Source organism: Calonectris borealis, chromosome 18 (genome assembly GCF_964195595.1).
Source record: "Calonectris borealis chromosome 18, bCalBor7.hap1.2, whole genome shotgun sequence".
Lineage (NCBI taxonomy): Eukaryota > Metazoa > Chordata > Aves > Procellariiformes > Procellariidae > Calonectris > Calonectris borealis.
This window is the reverse complement of record NC_134329.1, coordinates 7929891-7954083: the sequence shown is the minus strand read 5'-3', so window position 1 is coordinate 7954083 and position 24193 is coordinate 7929891. Positions and strand designations below refer to the sequence as shown.

The 24193-nt window shown below is 42.9% G+C and overlaps 1 protein-coding gene across 1 annotated transcript; it reads right to left on the bottom strand.

Moving 5' to 3' along the window:
- Positions 1 to 4274: 4274 nt before the first annotated feature.
- Positions 4275 to 20223, bottom strand: PPP1CC (protein phosphatase 1 catalytic subunit gamma). The gene is made up of 7 exons (XM_075167649.1): positions 19950 to 20223; positions 10421 to 10552; positions 8947 to 9177; positions 7233 to 7337; positions 5998 to 6221; positions 5391 to 5525; positions 4275 to 4961 (listed from the first exon to the last, which is right to left on the bottom strand). The coding sequence occupies exons 1-7, from the start codon at positions 20002 to 20004 to the stop codon at positions 4872 to 4874; spliced, it is 972 nt and encodes a 323-aa protein (XP_075023750.1). The 5' UTR covers positions 20005 to 20223; the 3' UTR covers positions 4275 to 4871.
- Positions 20224 to 24193: the final 3970 nt, after the last annotated feature.

Genomic DNA, 24193 nt, shown 5'->3' with positions numbered 1-24193 from the left:
ACACCAACGCAATCAGCTAATGGTGGAAGGCACCAGCTCAGGACTGGAACTGCAGACGGCAGCTCTTCTCCTGAGGGCCCAACAGACCCGACCCCCTTTTCGGTAAGGAGTGCAGGTTTTAAGGAGAAAACAGCCAGCTTCTGCTCCCCCACGAGCTGAGTCCTCTTTGTACCACAGACCAGCACGGGCTCACCTGGCCCCCGAGCGCAGCTGCGGAACGGAGCTACCAGGGCGATCCCAAATGTGAAACCTCATTCTCAGAATTTAAATAAAATCCCAATAATCAGTACCTGCACACGGAGCTCGCAGGGGCTGCATGTTGACCACGTCCGCGAGGTGCCTCAGCTGCCCAGCGGGAGGAGATGCTGCCAGCAGAGCTGCAAAGCTCTCGGTGAGGACCAGGCTGGTGCCCGGGGCACGATTTAAGGGTAAATCCAGCGTTACAGGACTGGAGCAGGGGCAGCTCAGCTGCCTTGCCCCAGCGCCTCGCCTTAAACCTCTTCCCAGCCTGCCGGCGGGTTAAGCTCCCCATTTCTACCCTTCTTTTTATGGTAATACCACGCTTTTTCACAAGCCAAGTCTGTTAATCTCAGTCTGAGCTCTCTGCTCTGGGATGACAGGGGTCAGGACCGTGTGCCTGAGCTGCAGAGGGTGAAGCCCACGGACCCCGCAAAGCACCGGGGCAGAGCCCGGAGCCCAGTGCCACCCCCAGCACCGCCGCCACCCCCGGGACCGCCAGCGGCTGCCGTGCCCCAGGGCAGGACGTTGGAACCAGCCTTGGGGCAGTGCTGGCCCCTGGCAGTTAAATTCCAGTCCGAGGGAGTGATGCCGCTGGGTGTCAGTGCCGGGCACCTGCAGTCAAAGGGGAACACGGACAGAAGATGGCCAGTGGAATGAAGAAGGGATCGGACTGCATCTTACAAAGAAAAAGAGCTTTTTTAACTTAAACACAAATGCCCATGAAAACAAGAGACCAGAAAGATGGTTTCTAACACTGAAACGCCTGCGGCTGAAGCCCCTCTTTCCCACAGAAGTGGGAAGGGTAGAAACCCAACTGCTTGGAAAGAGCTCGGCCTCAGGAACTCAACAGCTGCCCCAAATCCCCGAGGAGCGCACGCTTTGTGTCATACCTTGCAAGCCACAACTTTGAATAAGAACTGCTTTACGCGGCACCTCGGGGGCCTACGGGGCAGCGCGCGGGTAGCTCGGCCCACCTCGAGCACCCCGCATCGCTCCTCGCCCCCTCCAACGCCCCGCCACGGCCCAGGCGCTTTGGCTGCGGGGGTCCCGATGCTCCGCAATGCACAGGGGCCTGACACTCCTGCACCCCCGAATGTTCTTTTCTAGATCCAGTTCTCATTCAGCAATTAATATGGTTCAGAGGTTAAGCTTGGGTCTAAAGTACATCGTACACATCGGGGACTTGTGTGCCTGAAACTCCTGTATCCGCCCATGGAGACCCGGGCGCTGCTGGGGATCGGGTCTTACACTGCAAGCAAAATTAATGTTTTGGTGCTGGTTTTAAAGTACCGCAGGTTCACCGAACAACTCGGGACTGAAAGCCACAATAGCACTGACACATCCTAACGCAAACCAGGAACAATCAAGGATGACCTGTGCTGAAAAATAGCCTTTGGACAGCTAGATGGCAGGGGACTCATTTCATTTCAGAGAAACTAAAGAGAAACACACCACTATCTAGAGTAACGTCCAGATCCATAGATAGCACCTCACATCCCACCACTCTTCTCCGGAGTAACACATTTAAGTTAGACTGTGGGGTACTGCGCAAGGCACAAGATGAGCACTGAAGAGAACTTGGGTTTATCACAACTTTCGGGCTACCTTCTGTGGAGATCTTCAGGGAGGCCTGGTTCCCCCCCTGCTACTGTCGGCCCTTCTACACAGCTTCGGGCCAGCAGGGACGGGCTGCGGGAAGGGCCTCAGGAGGCTCGTGCTGTTCTGTCCATTCCGTGTGTAAACTGGATGTTCCTACAAGTATCGTTAGGGAAAAACAATAGGAAATCGGCATCTGCTGCTCCTTCTCTCCCTCCACTAATCAAAAAACCCAACCCCAACGAATGGGCACGGTGCCTCGGAACTTTTGATCGCAACCCGTAGCGAGATCAGGTCGTCTTTCCTTCCGGCCTCTGCGGTGGAACAGGAACCTTTCCACCTCCACCACGGGGCCCTGGGACTTCCCTCACCCCGAGCAGCTGGGGCGCCCGAGGTACGTGAACCAGCCCAGGGGAATGCAGCCAAGCAGAAAACGCAGCCCAGAATAGGCACGTGTGTCACTAAAACTGCATTTGAGGAGAGAAAAAACAAGTCACAGAGGAAAAAGGTGTGACACACCGACACGCAGAATGGTTGCAGAGACGGGTTAATGCATTCCTTTAGATACAAGTCAAATAAAAACTGGTTCCACGTGTGCTCTGTTATTCGCTAGATCAATAAAAGACACGCAAGTGACTATTTTACAAGGAGGGAGAAAAATTATAGAGCTATAAAGAAAACCACAAATGTGATTTAAAGAGTGAAAGTAAGTTTGCGAGAAAGCCTTTAACAAACAGGCAATCTCTGACACCTAATCTAATGAGCTCATCAGAAGTTACCAAGAAATGGTTTGATTAATTAGCTTTAGAGGGAGGAGGGAAAAAAGTCTTCCGAGTAAGAAAAAGGCTCTTTGATTTGGCAAGAAATACATTAAAACCCAAAATCAATGGCTGGGGACTGCCCAGAAAACGCACCCTTGTCAAAAACACTCCGCTCACTCCAGAAGCGGAGGGAAACTCGTCTGCCAAGGGGAATGCCAGAACAGAGCCGGTGTTTATCTGAGCTGGGCATCGCAGCCACAGGGACGACTCCTTCCGCAGCAGACTCCACCAAGCACCGCAAGTTCATCACTGCAGCCGCTTCAGAACAGGCTGGCGATACCGAGCAAGCCACCTCGTTCGACTCCTAAAAACCGTGCACGATTTTTCACAAGGCACGAGAGCGGCAGCAGTGGCTGAAGAAATATAGACCAGGTGCATTCCCGTCCAGGGCAGGAGAGCCGACTGCCCAGCGCTGGCGTCACACCTCGTCCATCGCCTTCAATGCAACCTGCTTCAGCTGGTGCACACCAAGCCTTGCTAACGGAACAGACAGCAGCGGTAAAAGTTACTGAACTCTCCTTCTTCACCAGGAATTTACAGTTCTTTGATTAAGAACCAGAGGAAATTGGTCTTGTCCTCAGTTACGACCCTCTTCAGGCCACGGTCCCAACAAAGCAGTACTTTTATTCAAGGCAAACCCCTCTCAAACAGAGAACGATAAACACGAGCCGAGCATGTCCTCCCACACGCCTGTAGCTCTGGGAAGCGCTGCTGCTGGGCAGCCTCGGCCCACGGCCACCCCGACCACCGGGCTGTGAAAAGCAGAAGTTCAGATACCAGTGCCATCAGCTGCTGACCCGCAGCGTTCCGACCGGCCTGCGAGACAGTCCTGCAGATCCTCAGCCACGCACGAAGCGCTCTGGCAGCTTCACGCCCGCGCCCACCCCCTCTGGTGGGAGGGTGCCTGTATTTAAGGGCAATATGTGCTTTAACGCTCCAGAACCGGACCCGAATCCAACACTCCTGTTTCAGAACACACCTCTGGTGCTTGCAGCTTAGACAAATCCAAACCAAGAACTCGTGGGTTTCCAGAACAATTTATTTATCTAAGTCAGGTCCTCTGATAGCAGTAGTGTATACTTTGTGATAAACTGACACTGAGAAGATTTAACAATTTCTTCATTTAATAAGTGATTTTCACTACATGGTATTGTACACTGTTCTCTGTTCAAAAAAGATTAACAGTTTTTAAAAAACAAGATTCTGTGAGAGATTTATATAAACCGGTGATCAAGATCAACACCTCTGGTTGGCTTATCACGCTATTTTCTAGGCTGCTTTGTAGAACAAAGTCTTTAGGCTAAAATGCACAAAACTTTTCGGGCAGATCTAGAACCATTTCCGTAACTTCCAGCTTTCCGGCACTGGCTGCCCCAGGACTGACGCCACCGCAAAACGGTCCACTTGACCGAACATACGGAAACTGTACAAAAATGTGTTTACTTCTACCATGAATAGAGTAAACAGCGCAGCATTTCTACTTGCTATTTCAAGTCAGGACTTCCTTTTATCTCCAAGAGGAAGGCGTGAATGGAAAGCCCTGCCAACTCAGTGTGGTGGCTCGTGTACAAACAGTTTTCTAAGCAAACTTTGGCTTCAGGAAAGAGACACAAACACTTAAAATAATGGCTTTAATTGTCATTTGAAGTATACGGAGAGGGATGTGTGTCTGAATTAAATATACATCATACCAGTGACGCTGGCAAAGTTGAAGGTTATTTCTAATGTTGACAGCAATAAAACTAACGTGTACATGACGAGACATTAAAAGAAAAGCAATCCCTTTAAAACAAATTTTAACGTAAAAAAAGTTCACAGTGGTTTGTATAAACAGTATGTAATTTCTGACAGTAACAAATTTCTACTCTCACAGCACACTAGTGCCCTCTTTAGATCCTAAAGAAGAAAACAAGCATTTACACTACTCATTGTACAGATTCAGGAAGTCAGTTGTACAATTACCCATAATGACAGGATAAGATGCTGTGGAGTGTACAGCTGTAACACCAACGAAAGGAAAGTTTAAAACTCTTTTCCTGGGAGGGAGAAAAGTCTTTCATTTGCTGTTACAACCAGCAAATGCCATTCATAAAATCAAAAGGAAAACCACAAACACATTACCTATTTTGAGCAAGCTGAACAGTACACATTACAGTTTTAAAAATGGAGGTTATATACTATAATACAAGTCCCAACAAGGCAGTGCCAAAGTGACTATTTCTTTGCTTGTTTTGTGATCATACCCCTGGGAGGTGTTACGGGTCTGCTGGAATTGGGCTTCTTTTTCTCTGCAGGTTTCAAAATCTGGAAAGACAGTTCAGTCATTTAGCAAAAAGTTTTAGCTTTCTTACAATCAATTAACTCACTAGTAAAGGCATTAGACAGGTCGTCTGGACTAGTCATAAATGTGCCAAGAAATAGATGCATTTCCGACTCCGAGCTCTGACAGGGCTTAGACCAGCTGATCGGAGAGCCATGCCAATGGAAGCGGGCTAACAGCTGGTAACTTTGCTTGGATGATTTAATTCCAGGGTAAAACGGTTCATCTACTCACAGCAGCAAGGGCTTATCACATTTTTGAAGACATGAGTACAAACACAGTCCTGCCTACATGTGAGATCTGTAAAGATCTATTTGAAACAAGCATTCTGGTTTTGTTACAGTAAAGTATCAATTCAAAACAGAGCAAATTTAAAGTGTGACTACACTGAGGTAAAATCTCAGATACCATACCTGAAAAGAGCACATTAGAGTTTCATCCACACTCATCATGGCACCCGCATTATCAAATTCTCCACAGTAATTTGGGGCAGAAAAGAGAGTTACCAATTGCCTTTTTGCAAAAAACTCATATCCATCTTCAACAACCTTTAGAGAGAAAAGCAGAAATATTAGACTGGACAACTTCTTCCTACCAAGATGCAAAGCAGCTTAAACAGCGCCAGCAGCTGAAAAATTGGCCACATCTAAGGAGCATAAGTTCCAAACTTTTACACCAAAACAGGAAGAACATCACAGGATCCAGTTCAGCAGAGTCCATTTGCAATGAGAAAAACAGGACTCAAGACAATCTTGTTCAGGAATCAGAGCCGCAGTTTAGATGTATTAAGAAAAAAATGCTCATTACAAGGATTGTTAAACAGTGGGACAGGTTGTTTAGCGACAGGGGCATCTCGATCCTCGCAGATACTTAAAACTTGTCTGGACAAGATCCTCAGCAACTGGGGCTTACACAGTTTGTCCTATGTTGAGTACATGTGTGTAGGGTTGGACCAGATGACCACCTCAGGTCCCTCTGAACCAAAATTACTCTATGGTTTAATGTACAAAATTAAAATACCTGATGAGCTCTACATATGAGATCCAAATCATGTTTATGGAGAAACTTAGCAACCACTTCAGCACCAAATGTGAAGGACACTCCTCTGTCATTTTCACCCCATCCTAAGACATCCTTGTCAGGGTCAGACCACAGGAGATCACAAAGTAGACCTTGATCTGGTACGTCAGTGGGGCGCATAATTCGTCTTATCTGTTCCATTGACTGAAGGTCTGGTGACAGGCCTGTTCCGAGTTAAGACACATGCAGTTCACATTTTAGTCCAGATTTGCTCTGCAAGTTTGAGGTATTAACTCAAGATAAAAGTAACTTGTATTCAAACTGATTCACCATTGCAATTTTACGTAGTTCAATGGCGATGTTAACTGACATTTTTTTAATCCAGCATTTGTTTTAAAGCTTTTGTAACAGAAAAGTAACTTTCTAGAATATTTACTGGGAGCAAGATAAGCAAAGCCATTTCCACATTTTACAGGATTATAATAATCTCACTGTAATATTTTGCAAGTGTCTGTTAAAAGAGCTGTTAAGTAAAAGAGGCATTAATACTAGAAATCACAGTGTTACATTTATTTTAACGATCAGTCCTAGTAAGATGAAATACCATATCAAACAGACCTCATACCATTTTTCACTGGTATGTCTCTCTGGGCAACTCTAATTACTTGCAAGTGATAAAACATTCAAGGTGCAGTATGTATTTTATTACTTTGAAAAGCTGCATGAAGCAAGGATCACATAGCATAACAGAGCCAATTTCTACAAATGAAGCAGCAAACCCGTCAGGTTGGACGGGGCTTTGAACAACCTGATCTAGTGAAAGATGTCCCTGCCCATGGCAGGGGGCATTCTACTAAATGATCTTTAGAAGATGCCTTCCAACCCAAACCATTCTATGATTCTATGAAAACATTTGTTTTCAGAATGTACATAAAACTCCTAGTCATACAAGTCTAAAAAAACCCTACAAAGATTCTTTATTCGAAAGGAGAGGCTATTAAATACGCCTTCTGGTATAAAAGGAAAAGCAGATCATTGTGTCTGAAGTTACGAAACTACCAGCTCAATGATTCACAAAACTGACACTAATCAAGCTCAACCCTACCTCATACATGAGCCAAAGTAGAGAAAAACCCCTGAAGTTTTGAAGCTTCAGCAACATAAACAAGAAATTGCCATGATTGATACTAGAGGATTACAGTTTCTCAAATATCAACTAAGGAACTGTTGCTTACCCCCATGACAACAGAATATTTTCTCATCCACAATAGCTGCAATTGGTAAACAGTTAAAACAGTCTGTGAAGGTTTTCCACAGCTTAATATTGTATCTTCTCTTACCTAGAAGACATTTTCGAGAAAAAACAGTCAATACGCTTTTCCAACACAACTACATCTAACCTAACATGGCTGCCTTAAGTTTACCAAGACTTGCAAAACGTTAGCATTAAAGCCTATACACAATTTATCTTCTCAGATACCGACTGACATACTCTATGGCTTATAAGAAAGTTGCAAAGGTCTCTTTCAGCGCAGCAGAGCGCTCCGAAGCGGCTCTGAGGACAGCACAAGTCTGTTCCACAGAATGACATTCCACTGTTGGCAGCCAGACTCTCCAGGCCCAACTTTGCTTCGGAAAATTATCCCTTGGAGAATTTGATCCATTTCAGAAAATCTTGCCATTTGCTGTTTTCTTCAGTGGAAGACAGCAATTCTTGGAAAGCAGATTTTCTTTAAACTTCTGCTAGTGCTTTACCACAAAGTCTCTCTAGGCAAAGCAACAGGACTGAAAAATGAAACTGCTACAGTTTTACTTTCAAAGGGACTCTCCCAGCAGATATGAACCCTGAACATATTTGTGATATATGACTAAGCCTGTGATTAATCTCTGAGGAGTCAATTCTGAAATACCACACAACTTTGTTTCCTCACTGAAGGAGAACAAGACATGGAGAGCACATCTTGTAAGCTAGAAGCCAAGTATGTCCCACAACACAACTTGTGAGAATGCTTCAGTGCAAAATTACTTTAACAGTTTTATCTCCTCTACATTATCTGGATTTATTAAGTCAAACCCTTTGAAACATGAACATACACTTCTACTTCCCAGCAAAATTACTTGTTATGTTAGGGTAAGGTCTACATATAGTCTCCATCACAGTAGACCTTAATGCACTCTGTGGTGACAGAGCTGGTACATTAACTGCATGGCAACATTGCATTTCTTCAAAAGGAGTGCTCATGATGTCAAATAAATACAAGCACATTTCTTCGCTGAAAGGCTGACGCACTGGTTCAAGCAACAACTTCTGCAGCTGAAGCCACCTACTGAAAGAGCAAGTATCTGGTGCTCAATCCAAGCACGCATCACACTGAAGGCTTCACACACGCTTTGCCCCATTTACGAAAGGAAATACTGGTTTTGGCCAAAGCAACAGTACACAATACAGCAGGATTGCATCCCGAGAAGGACAAAGGCTTTTTTTTTTCCCCCAAACATTACAAAGTTACAGGTCTTAATATGAATTAGATTGCAAGCACTGTAACATAACCACAGTGAAGACCAGTCCATTCTCCAAGTTAAGTTATAACACAAGTATACATCATCCCTCAGATGAAAGAAACAGAGGTGAACTTTTGTAAAGCAAGTAAAATTCTCTCATTAGACGACCTTATCTTAAGAACTTTAACAATATATACCAGTGAAAACTGTTGGTTAACATAGCGGCCAATAAACAAAATTACTCGCTTGCACTCTGCTTTGTACTGTGAGGATCAGACTCCCATAGGATCAGGGAAAGGACACATTTCCCTTCCTAAAGTACGCCAAGGGCCCCCTTGAAGTGCGCAAAGGGAACTGCAAGTTAGGAAAGAATGATCTAACACTGCAACACTAGCACCTCCTACCCTGCTTTTCCAAGCCAAGGATGCACACATCTGTATTACTTACATTCATCGTAAAACCCATAAATTCTATTGATGCTGGCACATTCATGGTTCCCTCTGAGGAGGAAAAAATTCTCTGGGTATTTAATTTTGTAGGCCAATAGAAGACAAATTGTTTCTAAAGACTGTTTTCCTCTGTCAACATAATCACCAAGGAACAGGTAGTTGCTTTCTGGTGGAAAACCTCCATATTCAAAGAGTCGAAGCAAGTCATAGTACTGTCCATGGATGTCACCTGTAAAGAGTATTCAGAAACGACATGTAAGTGACCCTTTGCTACATTCTTTGATTGATTTAGAGAAAGAACAAATGACGCTTCAGAAAGAAAAAAGCTTGCAGTTAGATACTGCCTACAACATACTTAAAAACTACCATTTATCTTAATGTATATAAAATTATCACATTCTCAAGTTTGACATCTATCTAATGCAATAGTTAACTGCACTAAGATGAAGTATGAAGGTACTTAAAATTATTCTCAAGCATGTAAAATAAAATCAAGATTCCAAGAAACCAATTGCATGTTCAAATGAAAATCTGACATCCAGTTAAATCCTTTACTTGACTAGTGGCTGCGAGATCAGGAACCTTTACCTCATTCTTGGTATTTCCACACAGCATTAGTAATATTGATGGAAAACTGACCACGTGGGGAATTTGCTTTCCTTCGTACCATCTCTGTTGTTTTCTAGAAACACTCAGTAATTCAAATTCTAGCAGTGAAGTTGTATTGAAAATGAAATTGGTATTTCCGCCTTTGGTTCAAATCATGGTTTTGTTTCTGACAAGCAGAACACTACATCATGGTTTCAGACTACCAATGTTATAAATATTGAACAAGCGACTTCAATTTGAAGTAAATCCTCAGTGTTAGAGTAGGATAAAATACTGTTTGCTGGAAGCTTTTTAAAGTGCATTTATTGAGGCTTCTATTTTGACATTCTTCATTCTTTTAGCATAACTAGATATGTATGTGGGCAAAATGAGCACCACTGTGTACAAGTATGGTGAAACCAAACTAGAAAGTAATTCCAAGAAACAGTACAGAAATTTAAGTTTCCAGCAGGATTTTAAAATATTGTCAAACACTGTTCAACTCTGAATAGCAGCTACAATAAACTACTGTAGTTCTCCTTTGTCTCGCCTTGTTCAGTCATGACTGGGCCAAAAATTATTTCATTGACACAAAAACTCCTTTCTAAAACTTCATGTGAATCCCTTCCCCAAGAGACCTGATGAAACTGTATCAGTGATTTTTTGAGTTTGGATTATTTTGGTCCCCACTCCAATTCCCATGTTTGTTACTCCCCACTCCTCCACCCTAAGCATCCAGCAGGGTTTTATTTTGCCTTTTGCTACAATCATTTTTTAGTTCCACTGTTAATAACTGAAAGTAGCATCTGGCATTTGTTCTCTGCCTAAGGTCTGCATCTACCTGACACCCCCCTCAAGCATCAAATCAAAATCACGGTACTCACCACATATTTTCAGTGGAGCTTCAAGTTCTAGTAGAATAGGCTGACTCAGAAAGATTTCTCTGGATTTCAAGCACAGTCCTCTAATTTCATTCTCTTGAAGTTGGACATTTTTGCCTGGTTTTGATCCTCGCACTGTCGGAAGGAGTCAGAAGTCAGTTATCAAAATAACAATATCCCTAGTGTTATTTTAAGAGCCTGACTAAATCCCACTGTAATACAGAATGAGAAGATAACAGGGCAATATCAGTCTGCTGAGGTAAAACTGCACTGCTGTGTTACCAGAGAAAGGGTAGTGTGTTCTGTTTCAGTTGTTTGTTACTTTCACTTAACAGAATCCATGGCTCAACACTTACCTCGTTAAATGTCACATTTTAAATAGCATCAGTTTAGTTCTATTTAGCTATAAAACCCATCTTGGACAACGTGACTTTTTTTTTTTTTTTTTTAATTAAGCAGTTATACACTTGTTCTCTGGAAAGCTGTCTGAACTTGAGACAAGGAAGTCTCCCATTTAATCATCAACATCATAGCTCAAATGTGCAAGCTTCCCTAAGCTATCATATAACCTTGCCCAAGACAGTATCTAAACAAAGACGACTACAGTACCAATAAATACTGTACTGCCCTATTCTACACTGCAGTTAGCAAACATGGAAGAAAAATAAACATATGATTGGAAGGTCAGAACTATACGTAAGGAAACATTTTTGGATCAGAATGACAAAACAATTCTCCTTATCATTGCCTTTGAGCACAGTAAAAGACAAGCTTAGTAGGAGATCTACCTCCCAGCCTCAGACCACTTCCCCCCAAAGTACTGCTTCAGTCTCCCCCACTGCAACAATTCAGTAGTTCGTTCCCTTTAATATCCATCAAAGCTTTCTTTCCTAGTCTGGACAAGGACACCAGCTTGGACTGAACAAGTTTCTACAGCCACCAGCACAGCTTTCCCTCCATTTATCTATCACCCCCTCATTTCTGCTTCCCAGAAACACAAAGGACATTTCTATGGCAGCAATGCTGTAACTATGGCTAAATTGCATGCAATAGCATTTATCAGGGTTAGGATAAGACTAACTAAAAAATTGTGATTTTTTATGCAGCTTATTCTATTTTTATTTGGTGTCAAAACCAGTGACAACATGGAGCACTGATAAGGCTGAAGCAAAAAAAACTTGTAGCAAATTCCAGTAAGATTATGGAATAAGAGCACTCATCTTCTACAACATAACCCATTGGTTTAGCCACATCAAAGCTGAACGACCTCAGAACTTTAGCCTCAGATGCCTGGAAACACTCTGACAACACCTCCAGAAACAAAATCACTACACTGGTAACGTGTAGTCTGCCTAGTTAGGCGACTTACTGTGTACAACTCATATGGCATTGAGACTGAAGAATCTATGCTCTTATCCAAAATATTTTAATATTTTATCTTTAATTGCAAAAAAAGCAAGCAACAAGCCCTGAACCCTTTCAAAAAGAACCTATGCAATATTATCTTCTTGAATTCCTAAATAACCTTTTAGATACTATTTCAGTCTAATTCCCTTGATACCGTTTAACCTCAGAGTGAGAAATCTGGAAGCCAAAGATGACTCAAATCTCTGTATAATCACTGTGGACCTTGCACTATATGAAATCAAGAAGTGAGAACTGCAGTAGGAAAGGCCGGGGTGGCAGGCAGGGGGCATGTTTTAGGAAGAGCAAGAACAAAAACAGTTGTGTTCCAAAGGGATTACAAATTCTCATTAGCACAGAAGTTTCCTACTTTTGTGCACGCCTCTGATCAAGAGTAGAAAACATTTTTCAGTCAGCATGCATCTTATCTGGACCAAGAATAAAATAATGATTGTGTAATATCCATCCATAAAATCAATTGCATAATTGGACGCAATCTCTACCAGCACTTAAGAGTGTTACTACTAAAACAATTCTACCCTGCGTACCGACTCCCAGAGACCCTAGTCATGGTGGCACAGGCTGCCCTACAGAACCATTGACAATACCCTAGAATGCGCAACCTTTTCTTAAACAAGCTTCAAAATTAAACTTTAGTTCAAATTACAATGTATACTGACAGTGACATTAAGTTAATTGTAGGTCAAAAGTCATGGCTTTAATAATGTTATCTTTCAAGCAATACATGCTCCTTTATTATTCACTGCCTACATATTATCACTCAACACTGACATTACATTACATGGCAACACTGGAATTACCACTAAACTTCATGTCTTCCTTAAAATATTTGAAGTAATGAAGCATATAAATGAAAGTTAAATCTTTGTCAGTTTAGCATGCATGATGTGGATTTTCATCAACACAGTAATTTTCTCATCCATACAGTAATTTTCCAAACACTCCTGAGCAATGAGCAAGTTACTCAAAATGCCAAATATCCAGAAGCAATAAAGAACAGAAATTTATAGAATAAAGTCACCAGCTGGCTGAATTATAAATGTTAAATTTTCCCCTACTCTTAAATTTTACAACTCACCTTTGTTTTTGAGATAATACAATATACTTGTATTGCGTTTTCTGAGAAGCTAAAAATCTAACTTTCCATGATTTGGTCTTGTTAGAAATTGCTAAAACCAAACCCTGTATCTTGCATCCATAAATTAAAAAGTACAAAATATTATACAGACCATGTAATGCACTGAGTCACTAAAGCTCATGAATAAAGCATATGCATTCATTTTTGCTGAAGATTAAATGAAAATCTGAAAACTGTTTCAGACACAAGTTTCCTACGTTTCTCCAATATATTTTCATTGAACCAGTATAATCTTCAAGCAGTTTTAGTCATCTGCTTGTAGAAAACCTTGACAAGATAAAATGATGCTTTGCTGCAGTTCACAACCTCACTAGCACAGATACCAGAAGGATGAAAGAACAGGACAATTTGATTCAGTTCTGTAGAACGCTGCCTGCCAATGATATTTTGACCACCTTCATCCAACATGGAATCAGCACAGAAGAAATGAGAGTGTTCAATTTCTTCTAACATTGACCTATATATCCTGAAAAGCTGGAAAAAAGTATTTTTGACTTCAGAAGAATCAAATATGCAGAAATGCATGTTGGTTTGAGAAATCTATATTTTTAGTACAAGCATTTTCTCATCCACACTGAAAGAGCTGGCAAGGAAATGCAGGATGTTCAGTCTGAATGACTTCTTAAGAGGTTTCTCTGATTGAGTCTTCACTTAGTCCCATTAAGAAAGGCAAAAATAACATACTATGAAAAATATGTTGTGTTTACAGTTTCTCTTCTCTGCTTTGGACCAAAACAAGGCAGCTTGTAGAGATCAGACAGGACAATACTAATTGGCAGCTTGGTCATAAAGTCAAAAGAGCAGCTCAATAGTACTGTACATGCACATTTGTTCTTTCAATGCATAAAAAATAACCTCTCTCAGAAATGACAGTCTGGAACAGACAGCAGAACAAGCTGAAGATTAATCAGATGAGGAAAAAAGCCCATTTCAAATAATATTTTATTTATGTCTTGTCTCAACATACTGCTGCACTATTTCCAGACAATAATATATTCCCATCCTCTTTTAGGCAGAGATGCTCCTGTTCTTAAAAATCATTTTTCGAGAGCTTGAATTTCAATGTCCAGTCTGGGCAGCCTTCTAACAAGTAAAATCTTCTCCACTGTACAAGTGTGAGAAGTTTTGGAAAAATAAGCTCTCCACTGGATGGAAAAGACTACAGAAAAGATCCCTCCCTGGAGCCTGGATGATCGCTGCAGAGGTACTGACTTGTACATAGGTTCCAACTATTAAAATTAACATTGCTTTCCAAAATAAGGAGGAAAACTGCTAGAAAGCAACAACAGATACCAACTCTAAAATGAAGGCGTATTATAGACAGAGGTGAGTGCAGTACGACAGCCGCCCAGCAGAGGGGGAAAAGGAAGTCAGAGGAAGAAGAGCAAGAACTTAACGGCAGCCCTGTCATTTTGGTGCAAACAAACAGAGCTAGTACAAAGCACAGCTGCAGCTGCCAGGAGTTAAAACACCACTTGACATCCAGGATAACTTTTATATGTTTCTTTGTGAAGGATAAAAGGGTCAAGAACTACGAGATCTAGAACGTACAACAGTCAGACGACACCACACATGTAGAGTACAAGAGACTTCTACACCACATCCCATCACTAGCATCTTCCAATGTTCAGTTTCGTGCCACACAATCCTTTAACGAAGGGAAATGCTATTATAAAACTGAATATATTACCTCATTCAAGGTTAATATGAAAGGGACGGCTACTTATGAAAGTATGCGAAAAATAGCAGAATATTAAAAAATATTAGAAATTTCAATGATCCAACCATCTCATTTTCCTGCAGTATTACAATAAAAGAAATAGTTGAAATGCTGTCAACTAAAGTGCTAGAACCAAGTTCTTGTACAGAAAATGTTTTCAAGAAAACAGTCTATCAGCAGGTCAGTTCATTTTTTGGCTTATTAAACAAGTGTCTCAGTTTTACCACATTTTACGTTAAAATGTCTGCAATCCTAGAGACATTTCCAAAAATACTGCAGGTTGTTTTTAATCTTGTTTTTAGCAGTTCCTGATGACAGTTTCACATTCAGTTTTGCACCATAGGCACAAAGGGAATAAATAACTTGAAAGTGGTTGACGTAAAAAAGACTTTACTTTACTGCAGGCACTACCAACTTTGATCATATAATTTCAAATTCAAAATTGAAACTGAAAAGCAACTCCTCAGTGCCCAAGCCTCTAGAAAGAAAAAGTTCTAGTCTACTTTTTAGTATGACAAAAGTTCACAGCAGCGTTATCAAACAGAAGATTCTGTATGACTGCAAAATTGCAGCAACAGGTACTCATGCCGATCACAAATACTCAGAGATAACAAATTCCTCCACTTCACTGACTCGGCAACAAACACAGAATTTAACTGACTTATTTGAATCCACAGCAGTGATAGGAATCTAATCCTCATCTTCCAAATGCAGAGCTCCTATTTCCCATTATTAGAAATTGCTGCAACACAGCAGGAAACAATTAAGCTACACAAACTATGGAAAATTATATGGTTTGAGGTCAAGAAGCGCTGCCTGTCCATTAGAAACTTTATCACAGTATCCCAACTCATCAACAAGTGAAATCTGACCACATTTCAGATTAACATCTGTGAGAATCAGAGACTTATCTCAGTATATGAAGCTAAACAGCAAGCAACCCTTCAGACCCAGCCAATACTGTATTTAGCAGAAAGGTGAAAAAATTGGAGAACTGCATTTGTAAAAAACATTCTTCTCTGTTGTCAGCAAAAGTTTATCCATACTCTTTGGCTCAACTATTTTTAATAACTGGATGATCCTCTTTCCCCATTTAAAGCAAATTAGAGAGAATATCTCCTTGACAGCTATACAACAGGCTTTACCGGGAATAGAAATCTGTGGGTGGATAAACAGGAAAGTTTGAGGCTTTAAAGCCTTTTTGCTGATTTTAGCGCACTAACCAGGATTTCAGCTTTCAGAATGGCTACCACCATTCTAGCCTCGCATGGCTTTATCCAAAGTACCCTCCGTTCATTACTTAGTTTTTCCTTAATAGCGTTTGCAGAGGCTGCAGCACAGAAAAGATTTTCAGAAACATATTTCAACTTGGGTTCCGCTTATGTATGTTGAAATTGCTTTATTTTACCCTTTTATCGTTACCATGGTAAGACTAGTACATTTCAATCTTGTTTTCTAGATATGTTACTACGAGCTCCATTTTCAAACCAGACCCTACTTATCTGTGAAAAGTGTCAATGCACTAGATGAAGGAAACTGATAAGGGGCTCAAGTTATAGGAACACCATCTGACATGACATGGAAAGGAAGCCATGCTCACGCTCAGGGAATCTTGGGATTTGTCACTCCTTTACCCAGAGCTGAGCAGGAATTCTGCCATTTCCTGGAACCCTTTCCATGACCATACAGATGCCACTGATCTTTCATCTCAGAGGAAGCTTTTCTAGCATCTTCTTGTCTACTGGCAGGTTTGACTTAGCAGACAGACACGTACAGCCGCAAGCTCAGAACCATGAAGTTACTGCCTACAACACTCCTCCTAGGAGAAAAGTAATTTGCACTCATGTTTGCCCCTTCTTATTCCTCAGTAAAGTGAGTTAGTTCCATAAATATTTGAGCCTTTATCCACTATCAAGGACACTTAGGAAACATTTCAATACTCAGTGCAGGATACTGTCATTTACTGTGCTTTAGGAGCCTCATTCTTGTGGAAATTGTTGTTAGTACAGTTACTAAAAGTGACAAAATTAGACAACCTGTACTCACAAAATTGTTCCTAGCAGAACACAACCCTCAATAGTAACACGGGCAACAAATATAAATTCAATTACAGCAAAAAAAGATCAGTATGTTCAATGTTTTCATTGAATGGCTTTCCAAGGTTGACAATAATGTTACTGAAAAATGTTTTTTGCGACATTACAATGTTAAATGGCTCTATACTATACACATTTGGAGCAAGGAAGACTCTTCAAATATTCACCTTAGAATGAGAAGCCAAATACCTACTTCCAGGCCTTTTAAAGAACAAACTAATAATTTCAGCTAACTAACCTAACGTGGGTGGGAAAATATCAACTATTTGGGGAAAAAGTAAGAATAATGTCATTTGCTCAGAGAAGTCAGGCTAGAAAGCAAGTAAAACCCCCTCACAAATACATTATTAATACCTTATATTAAGAATAAAAGCGAGAGTAATTTATTATTCACCCTTTAACCACTTCACTTTACCTTGACCATTAGACTAGATTCACTACTGGCGTAGCTCTCGGTCTCTTCCAACAGTGCAATGCTGAGGCATTTTACAAAACACAAATATCTGCTTAACTGTGTTTTCTCATTGATTTGAAATATTTCATCAAATACCTCCTTAATACTTGGGTTTGTTACCTTTAAAAAGGAAGGGATAATGCCCCCTGTTCATATCCTTTGCATTTTACTCGCAAAATCACCTGAAGTTAACTTATAAAAACAGTTAAGTATACAGTTTAAAGACAGCTGTAATGAAATACCAAATTGCTCTAAAAATTAAAGCTTGCACAAGGATTTGGGCAACTCAGTTTGTGACTAAGCTGATTATTAAAACAGATTTTGCAGTGTTTTCATGCTTGAGTATGATTTTAATCTGTGTGCAACCTTATCTGAAAAGGGTATCACTTGAAACAGAGTTGTGGTACAGGCACACCAGACTTTGTATAACTAACATTATGGAGCTGTTCTACAGAACTGCACTAAAAAAGAATTTCTTGTTTGCTCCAAATCTAAATAGGATGAGAATCATTACACATACTTCAGATGTTCTTTTTCCCTCCATTTAATATCATGCAGATCTCCACCTTGGAAGTTCAGTCCTGTCACCTACCTAACCAGACCTTAATAATTTCAGGGAAAGGATGAGTCAAGTAAATTTTAAACAACCGAAGAGAATGGCGTTTGCACAGGAATTCACACAATTTAGCACTCTTAAAAAATGCAGTGTTTGCTAAAATGCAGTATCGTTTTGGCCTTTCTGGAAAAAAGTATAAAAATGACAGACTGCCACAAAGGTCAATCATTACTCTGTTTGGCAAAGATGTTTATAATAGACATTTAATAAGCAACAAAAAAAGTACTAGCATAGGCTACTAACATTGGTAATTGTTTTAAATATTGAAAGACAACTATTGCCTCAAGGAATCCAAAATCCCAGCTGAAATGTCAATAAAGGAAAAAATTTAATTTCAGTTCTGGCAGCTGATGCAACCTCAGGTAACATCTTTAGTTGCATGAACCATCTCTTAAAAGATCTTGTCAATAAACGTTCTGAGGCCTGATTTACAAACTCTCATCTCCTCCAAACGTATAATACTGATATAAACTGGGTAAGAACATAACATATTCACATAGCACATCTTACTACTTTTTGAAACTTTAAACAAGAGAAATCATTCAAAATCATTCAGATCTCTTTCTAGGATTATCTTATTCCATGTTTTTGATATTAAGGACTTTGAGAAAATTGCACTAAGGGAAATCAAGTAAGAATTGTAACTAATACCTGCAGTAAAATTGAGCATGTATTAATATGTCACCAAACATATGACATACAGGACCTGACATCTACAAATTGTACTACTAGAATTTCAGGAAAATCCTGGTCTACATTTATGAAGGGAAGCCTTTAAATAATTTAAACCAGGGCAGTTTAAATTGGTAACAGGCAAAACCCAAAACGGATCAGAGGAAAAGCCCTATTTACTTTTACTTATTCTAGTTCAATAATCCCATAATACATCCATAGGATTTTTAACTCCAAATAATTTCTAGAGTAGCAGTATTGTTCCTCTGCCTGACCTTTTCCTATCCAAGCCATTACACAAGCAAAATCTTATAAGAAGGAAAGGGTGTAATATAGCTGAAAGACATTTCTTCACCATTTGTCTCAGCCACATCTCAGATGACTTTGTGCCAAATGGAAAAAAGTTAAATCCCTGACCAAGCTCTTCAAGCATAAGTCCAGATGAGATGCCTGCCCTGACATACGTGAAATGAGGCTGGATCAAGCTAGCTTCCTTCTCTGAATAATTATAATTTTTCTTGATGCCTGGAAGAACATTTGTCAATGGCTGCTTCTCAGGCTTTTGCCCCAAGAAAGACCAGTTGACAATTCTAGTCCAGTGCTGACTGCTGCAACCAAAGGTATGATGCTGAAGACACCCCCTGCAACTTCTAGGTTTTCCTTTGATTTAGAAACTCCCGTGCAACTCTTTGCAACCCAAAGCACTAACAATACAAGACAGTAAGCCCTTCCACAGACTGTCTGAAACACCAAAATCCAACCCTCTATTCACACCTAAAAAGCCACCATATGTTACGAATTAAAAGCCAAAGTCCTATGGTAGCATTAATGCAAGCAGCTAATCAAAGCTAAAACCACGATATCCTGAAACCCATGCAAGTCTCCTCCCGACTTTCTAAAAAGCTGCCTCAACAGATTCTTTAAACACGCTAGGTCTTATTTCCAGAGCCCCACGACTACCCAGCCTAGCACAGACCCCATGTGCACGTGTGGAAGACAAGAGAAAACCCCAGGTTTTTTTAAACACTTTCCTACGAAAGTAGTACTAAATTAAGCATCTCCTTAGAGCTGCCGGGGAGGAGAAGGGGGGCAGCCGGCTGGTCCCAACACTGCACCGGGAGCGCAGAGGGAATCAGAGGGCAGGAACAGCTCGGAAACACAAGGGCTGAGGGAAAAGTTGGGGCTGAAGGGCAGAGCCGCCCGGGGCGGCGGCGAGCCCCGGGAAGACAAAGCGCCTGGCGCCCCTCCATTTTAGTCCCCCGGACCCCACCGGGCGGGCAGGACACGGTGCATCACCCGCGGCGGTGGCTGAGGTGGGACCACGGAGGCGCCGCACGGGCGGGCTCCCGGGCACCGGCCCGGCCGCCACCCCCCCCACGGCCACCCGCCCCGTGCCTTCCCCGACCCTCACCCTCCAGCAGCCGTTGGATGATGCTGTCGATGTTGAGCTTGTCTATATCCGCCATCGCCTCTCAGCGGCCGGGCGGACCCCTCCCCGCGGCTCCCCTCCCTCCGCTCGCTGCTTGGCCGGCCCGACTTCTCTCCTCGTTCTCTCTCGTTTTTCCCCTTCCTCCTCTCCTCCCCACTCTCCTTCTTCCCTCTCTCTCTTCCCCCCCCGCCCCCCCCTCGACCGCCGGTCTCAGCAGAGACCGAGCACTGAACAAAATGGCCGCCGTCTCCTCAGCGAGCTCGGCCGGCGCACGGATACTACGAGCGCGACGCGGCTCACCGGAAACCCTTTATAGGCCGGGCGGGAAGAGCGGGGCGGGGGAAAACGAACCGATACCGTCCCCCGCGGACGGAATCCTTCCGCTCACGGGAGGTGAAATAGTGCGGCGCTGCTTCACGGTGTCGGGGTTGCCACAGGGCTCGGTCCGGCCTCGGTCCGTCGAAACCTGGCCGTGGGCTGGACCAGCGTCTGCCGATGGCGGGAGGCGGTGGCTGGGGTCGGGCTTCTGTCAGTGCTGCCTCCTCATGTGCCATGAGGAGGCTACGTTGCCTCGACCCGTCAGGCGGCGGCGGCTTGGCGGGAGGCAGCAGGCGTGAGGGGTGTGCTCCCCCTCCGGGGCCTGCCGCTTCCCCAGCCCTAAAACAGGGCGAACAACACCAAAATCACACCTGCAGCTGCCATCTCCCTCACGGGCTGCTGCGGGCTGCGGGGGGGAGGCCTGCGGGGCACACGAGGCCATGCGGGGGGATCAGGCGAAGGCGGCGGTGGCCCCTTCCCGCTCCCTGCACTCCCCGGCCTGGACGACGTGCGGCCCCCGGCCCGCAGGGTGCCCCACACGAGACCAACCGCCGCTCGGTGCCCATCACCCCGGTGCCTGGTCGCTGCTGGGCTGTAAGCTCCCGTCTCTGCTCATTCACGGGAGTTTCTGCAGCCTGGGCAAGCCCTTCGGCTCCTCAGCAACTTCAGATACGTGTGAATGCTTTAAGTGACAAACGTACAGCTCTCTGAAATCCTTATGGATGGAGAAATCAAGACCATCTTGCTATTTTATTTCACTCTTCTGCTATTGTTTTATTCTATACGTAGCTACAGCTTGGCTACAAGTAATTAAATGAGGTTCTGCTCGTAAATTGGATTGCATTTGCAAGGGAGATGGGCTGTGCAGGCCTTTCCCACTGTTCAGTTTGCATCTCTGATTAAATATTGTTTAATTGCTTTATTTACTCCTACTTTAATTTGCAGGGATGGCTGTGTCAACCTCTTTTCTCCTCCCCTCCCTTCCGCACGTGAATTGCTCCCACTATGCATGCCGGATTCCTCCTGCCGACAGTTATACAATATTCATAACAGCTTGTTACCATGATGGGGCCAGAGCAGAGTTCGGGTTCGTGAGGGCGATAAAGCAAAGGACTTGCAGTCTCAGCACACCTTAGATCTGGCGGGAGGAGGGAGGTAAGAGGACGCAGACAGCGTCTACCCAAAACGCAGGTGCTCGCCCGTTGCAAAACGCAGCTTCAACACTCGACTTCCCTGAGCGTACGCTTATCGTAACGAGCACACCCAAGCCGATATGCTAATCTTAGTCACGCTGGTGTAAGCCCAGAGTAACCCTGCTGAAGACAATAGAGTTACTTCAGATTTACTTCAACGTGACAGCATTTACAGATTTACATCTGTTTTTGTGCTGCACCTTCCTGGGGCATGGCCCCCCCCGGCTCTTTGGCACTGAATGCTTGCTTTCTCTTTTAAATCCTTTCTAATTCTGCAGGGCAAGTTGTTCTCTTGGTCTTTGCTGAATTATTTAAAAAGGGAAATTGGTCCTGTGTTTCCAGAGAAACCTTCCTGGCCTTGTTTTCCTTGCTGGAAATATCTCCATCTTATGCTTCAGCTGTTACCCCCTCTGCAGGGATGAGTCCTGCGAGGATCTGAGCACCTTTAGTGGGGTGCTGAGTCCCTTTCACTCCTGTTAATGCTCAGGGAAATGGAGTGGAGGGGGATAGCTCAGCACCTTCCAGGGTGCAACCCAGGAGATGTACTTGGGGATTCACTGGAAATACCGTACTTTGGAAGGAAGGATCTAGCCCTTCAAAAGAGACCGGTGAGGGCAAAGAATATCTTCACTTGCTGAACCGCATCAGGCAAGGTCCAAAGCACCATCTGTTCTTGTTAAAATAGGCGTAGCCAAGGGGAAGGGAGAGAAGTGACCGATAAAGGCGAATCTGTCGAGGCCCCGTCATCACCTTGATAACCAACTCGCATTGCTACAGCTCCGCGTCTCAACAGCAGCCGCCAGTGCTCGGTGTCCTGTTCGGAGGGGGGCTGTGGTTTTGCACAGGGACTTTCGCATTTACATTTTTCCTATGTGAACATAAAAAATAAGGACCCTTACTTAACTCTGCTTCTGTGACGAGGCAGAGATATTAAAATGCCACGGCAAAATTATCTTTTTAATAAGCTAACTTTTCTCTGCTGGAAATAACAAGCCTCGCCCTGCACCAGCTTCTCTGATTAGAAAAGGGACCCAGCCAAGGTGTTATAAATATCCTGAAACTATTTTGTTCTCCGGTGTTGCTCACAACAATGATTTATTTCAAGAGGGAGAACAATCAGGGAAAACCCTTTGTCCTTAAACTCTGCACACAGGCTTGAAGCGTTCCATAATTTTGAAGGTTATGGTTCACATATTCCCGCCCTTCTTTCTATTTGTCTACAATTTGTGTTCTAGTTTGCTAAATACATGATGATGTATGATTTATCTCACTCACAGCTCTGAGACCTTTGTGTCTTTTCCTCCTTCCCCCCCTGAAATTCCACAAATAAATCACTGCTTTGGTAACATTCCTTGGAAGCCTCCGTGTAAAATATCTTTCCCCACTATTTGTCCTCACTATCTCATGCGCATGCCGCTTCTATTTATCGTACGGTTGCTCATAATCTAGCTATGTTTAAATAGATATAAAAAATATATATAATACCCACCTACATACAGGAGTGCAATAAGGAGCATTTCATTATTGTTCTGTACATATATATACATAATATATGCACACACATACATACACAGCATGTATAATATGTATATACGCTGTATACACACGCGCATGTACGTGTATATATATGCAGATAATAATGAAATGCTCCTTATTTTATCCCTGTATGTAGGCGGATCCTAAGAAATGCGAGTCACCCACACTTCCCCTTGCCTTAGATTACATATTTGCTAAGTCCGTGAAATTCAATGTGTTTGTGTACATTTCAAACAAAGATCTACAGGGACTGTTCAAACACTGCAAGAACAAGAACGGGTGACTTGCGGGTCAAATGTTATTTTTCCTAATGCGATACACAGCCACGATGTACATGTTTTCATAACTCCTACTGTTTGCATCCAGATTTCCTTTTGTTACAACCAAGATGAACCTTTTATGCATGCTTCTTGCCCCTGATGTCTAAAATATTGTGCTGACCTCCCAATTTCAGATGCTGCAGAGTTTTGGGGGTGGATGGTACCCATTTGTCAGACAAAAGAAGAGCAGCTGGACATGCCGCGAGGCTGATCTGAAGATGTAGGGGTCCGTGTCCTGTTTGGAAGGAAGCTGATGACGCACAGGCAGGTGTTTTCTTAGTGTCATATTTTATTTACAAAACATACAGTGCAATGATCTCCCTCCAGCAGCAAAACCTGCAAACTGCAGGCAGGCGGCTGCACCTGGTGAGCAGCTCGGGGCTGGCTGCTGCTCCGGAGCCTCTGGCTTTGCCTTGGGGCTCACCAAGGGCTCAAACCATGTGCAGAAGCCGAATGAAGCCCCAACCCCAGACACCCAGCGGCAGGATGCCTGCCGGAGACTTCGTTACGCTCTCTCTTCTCGCTGGTGTACGCCAGAGCCAGGCCTTGATTTCCACTGAGCTGAATGTTTCGCAGTCTCAACAGCTGGTTTCCGTCTGAAATCTCCCACCAACAGAAGCTGTCAACAACGATGACAAGTCCATCTCAAGTTTGTTAAATCACATTTTTGATAAAAAAATGCGAAAAATTCTGCTCGGAAGATTTTGAGACAGGCTATTTTGACATGGGAGAATTGTGATTTGCCATTCCTCCCCTCCTACTTCTTTTTTTTTTTGGTAAAAGTTGATGTACTTCATGGGTTTCTGATGAAAGGTATTTTCGATTGGAAAAATGTTCTATTGGTGAGTTTTGGAAGGTT

What these genes read in the sequence shown, in the direction of transcription:
- PPP1CC (XM_075167649.1), bottom strand. Translation starts at nt 20,004, where the DNA reads ATGGCGGATATAGACAAGCTCAACATCGACAGCATCATCCAACGGCTG. An exon ending in AGCTCCACTGAAAATATGTG is followed by an intron (nt 9,178 to 10,420) that starts GTGAGTACCGTG and finishes TACTCTTTACAG; the next exon opens with GTGACATCCATGGACAGTAC. An exon ending in CTCTAATGTGCTCTTTTCAG is followed by an intron (nt 4,962 to 5,390) that starts GTATGGTATCTG and finishes CTGTCTTTCCAG; the next exon opens with ATTTTGAAACCTGCAGAGAA.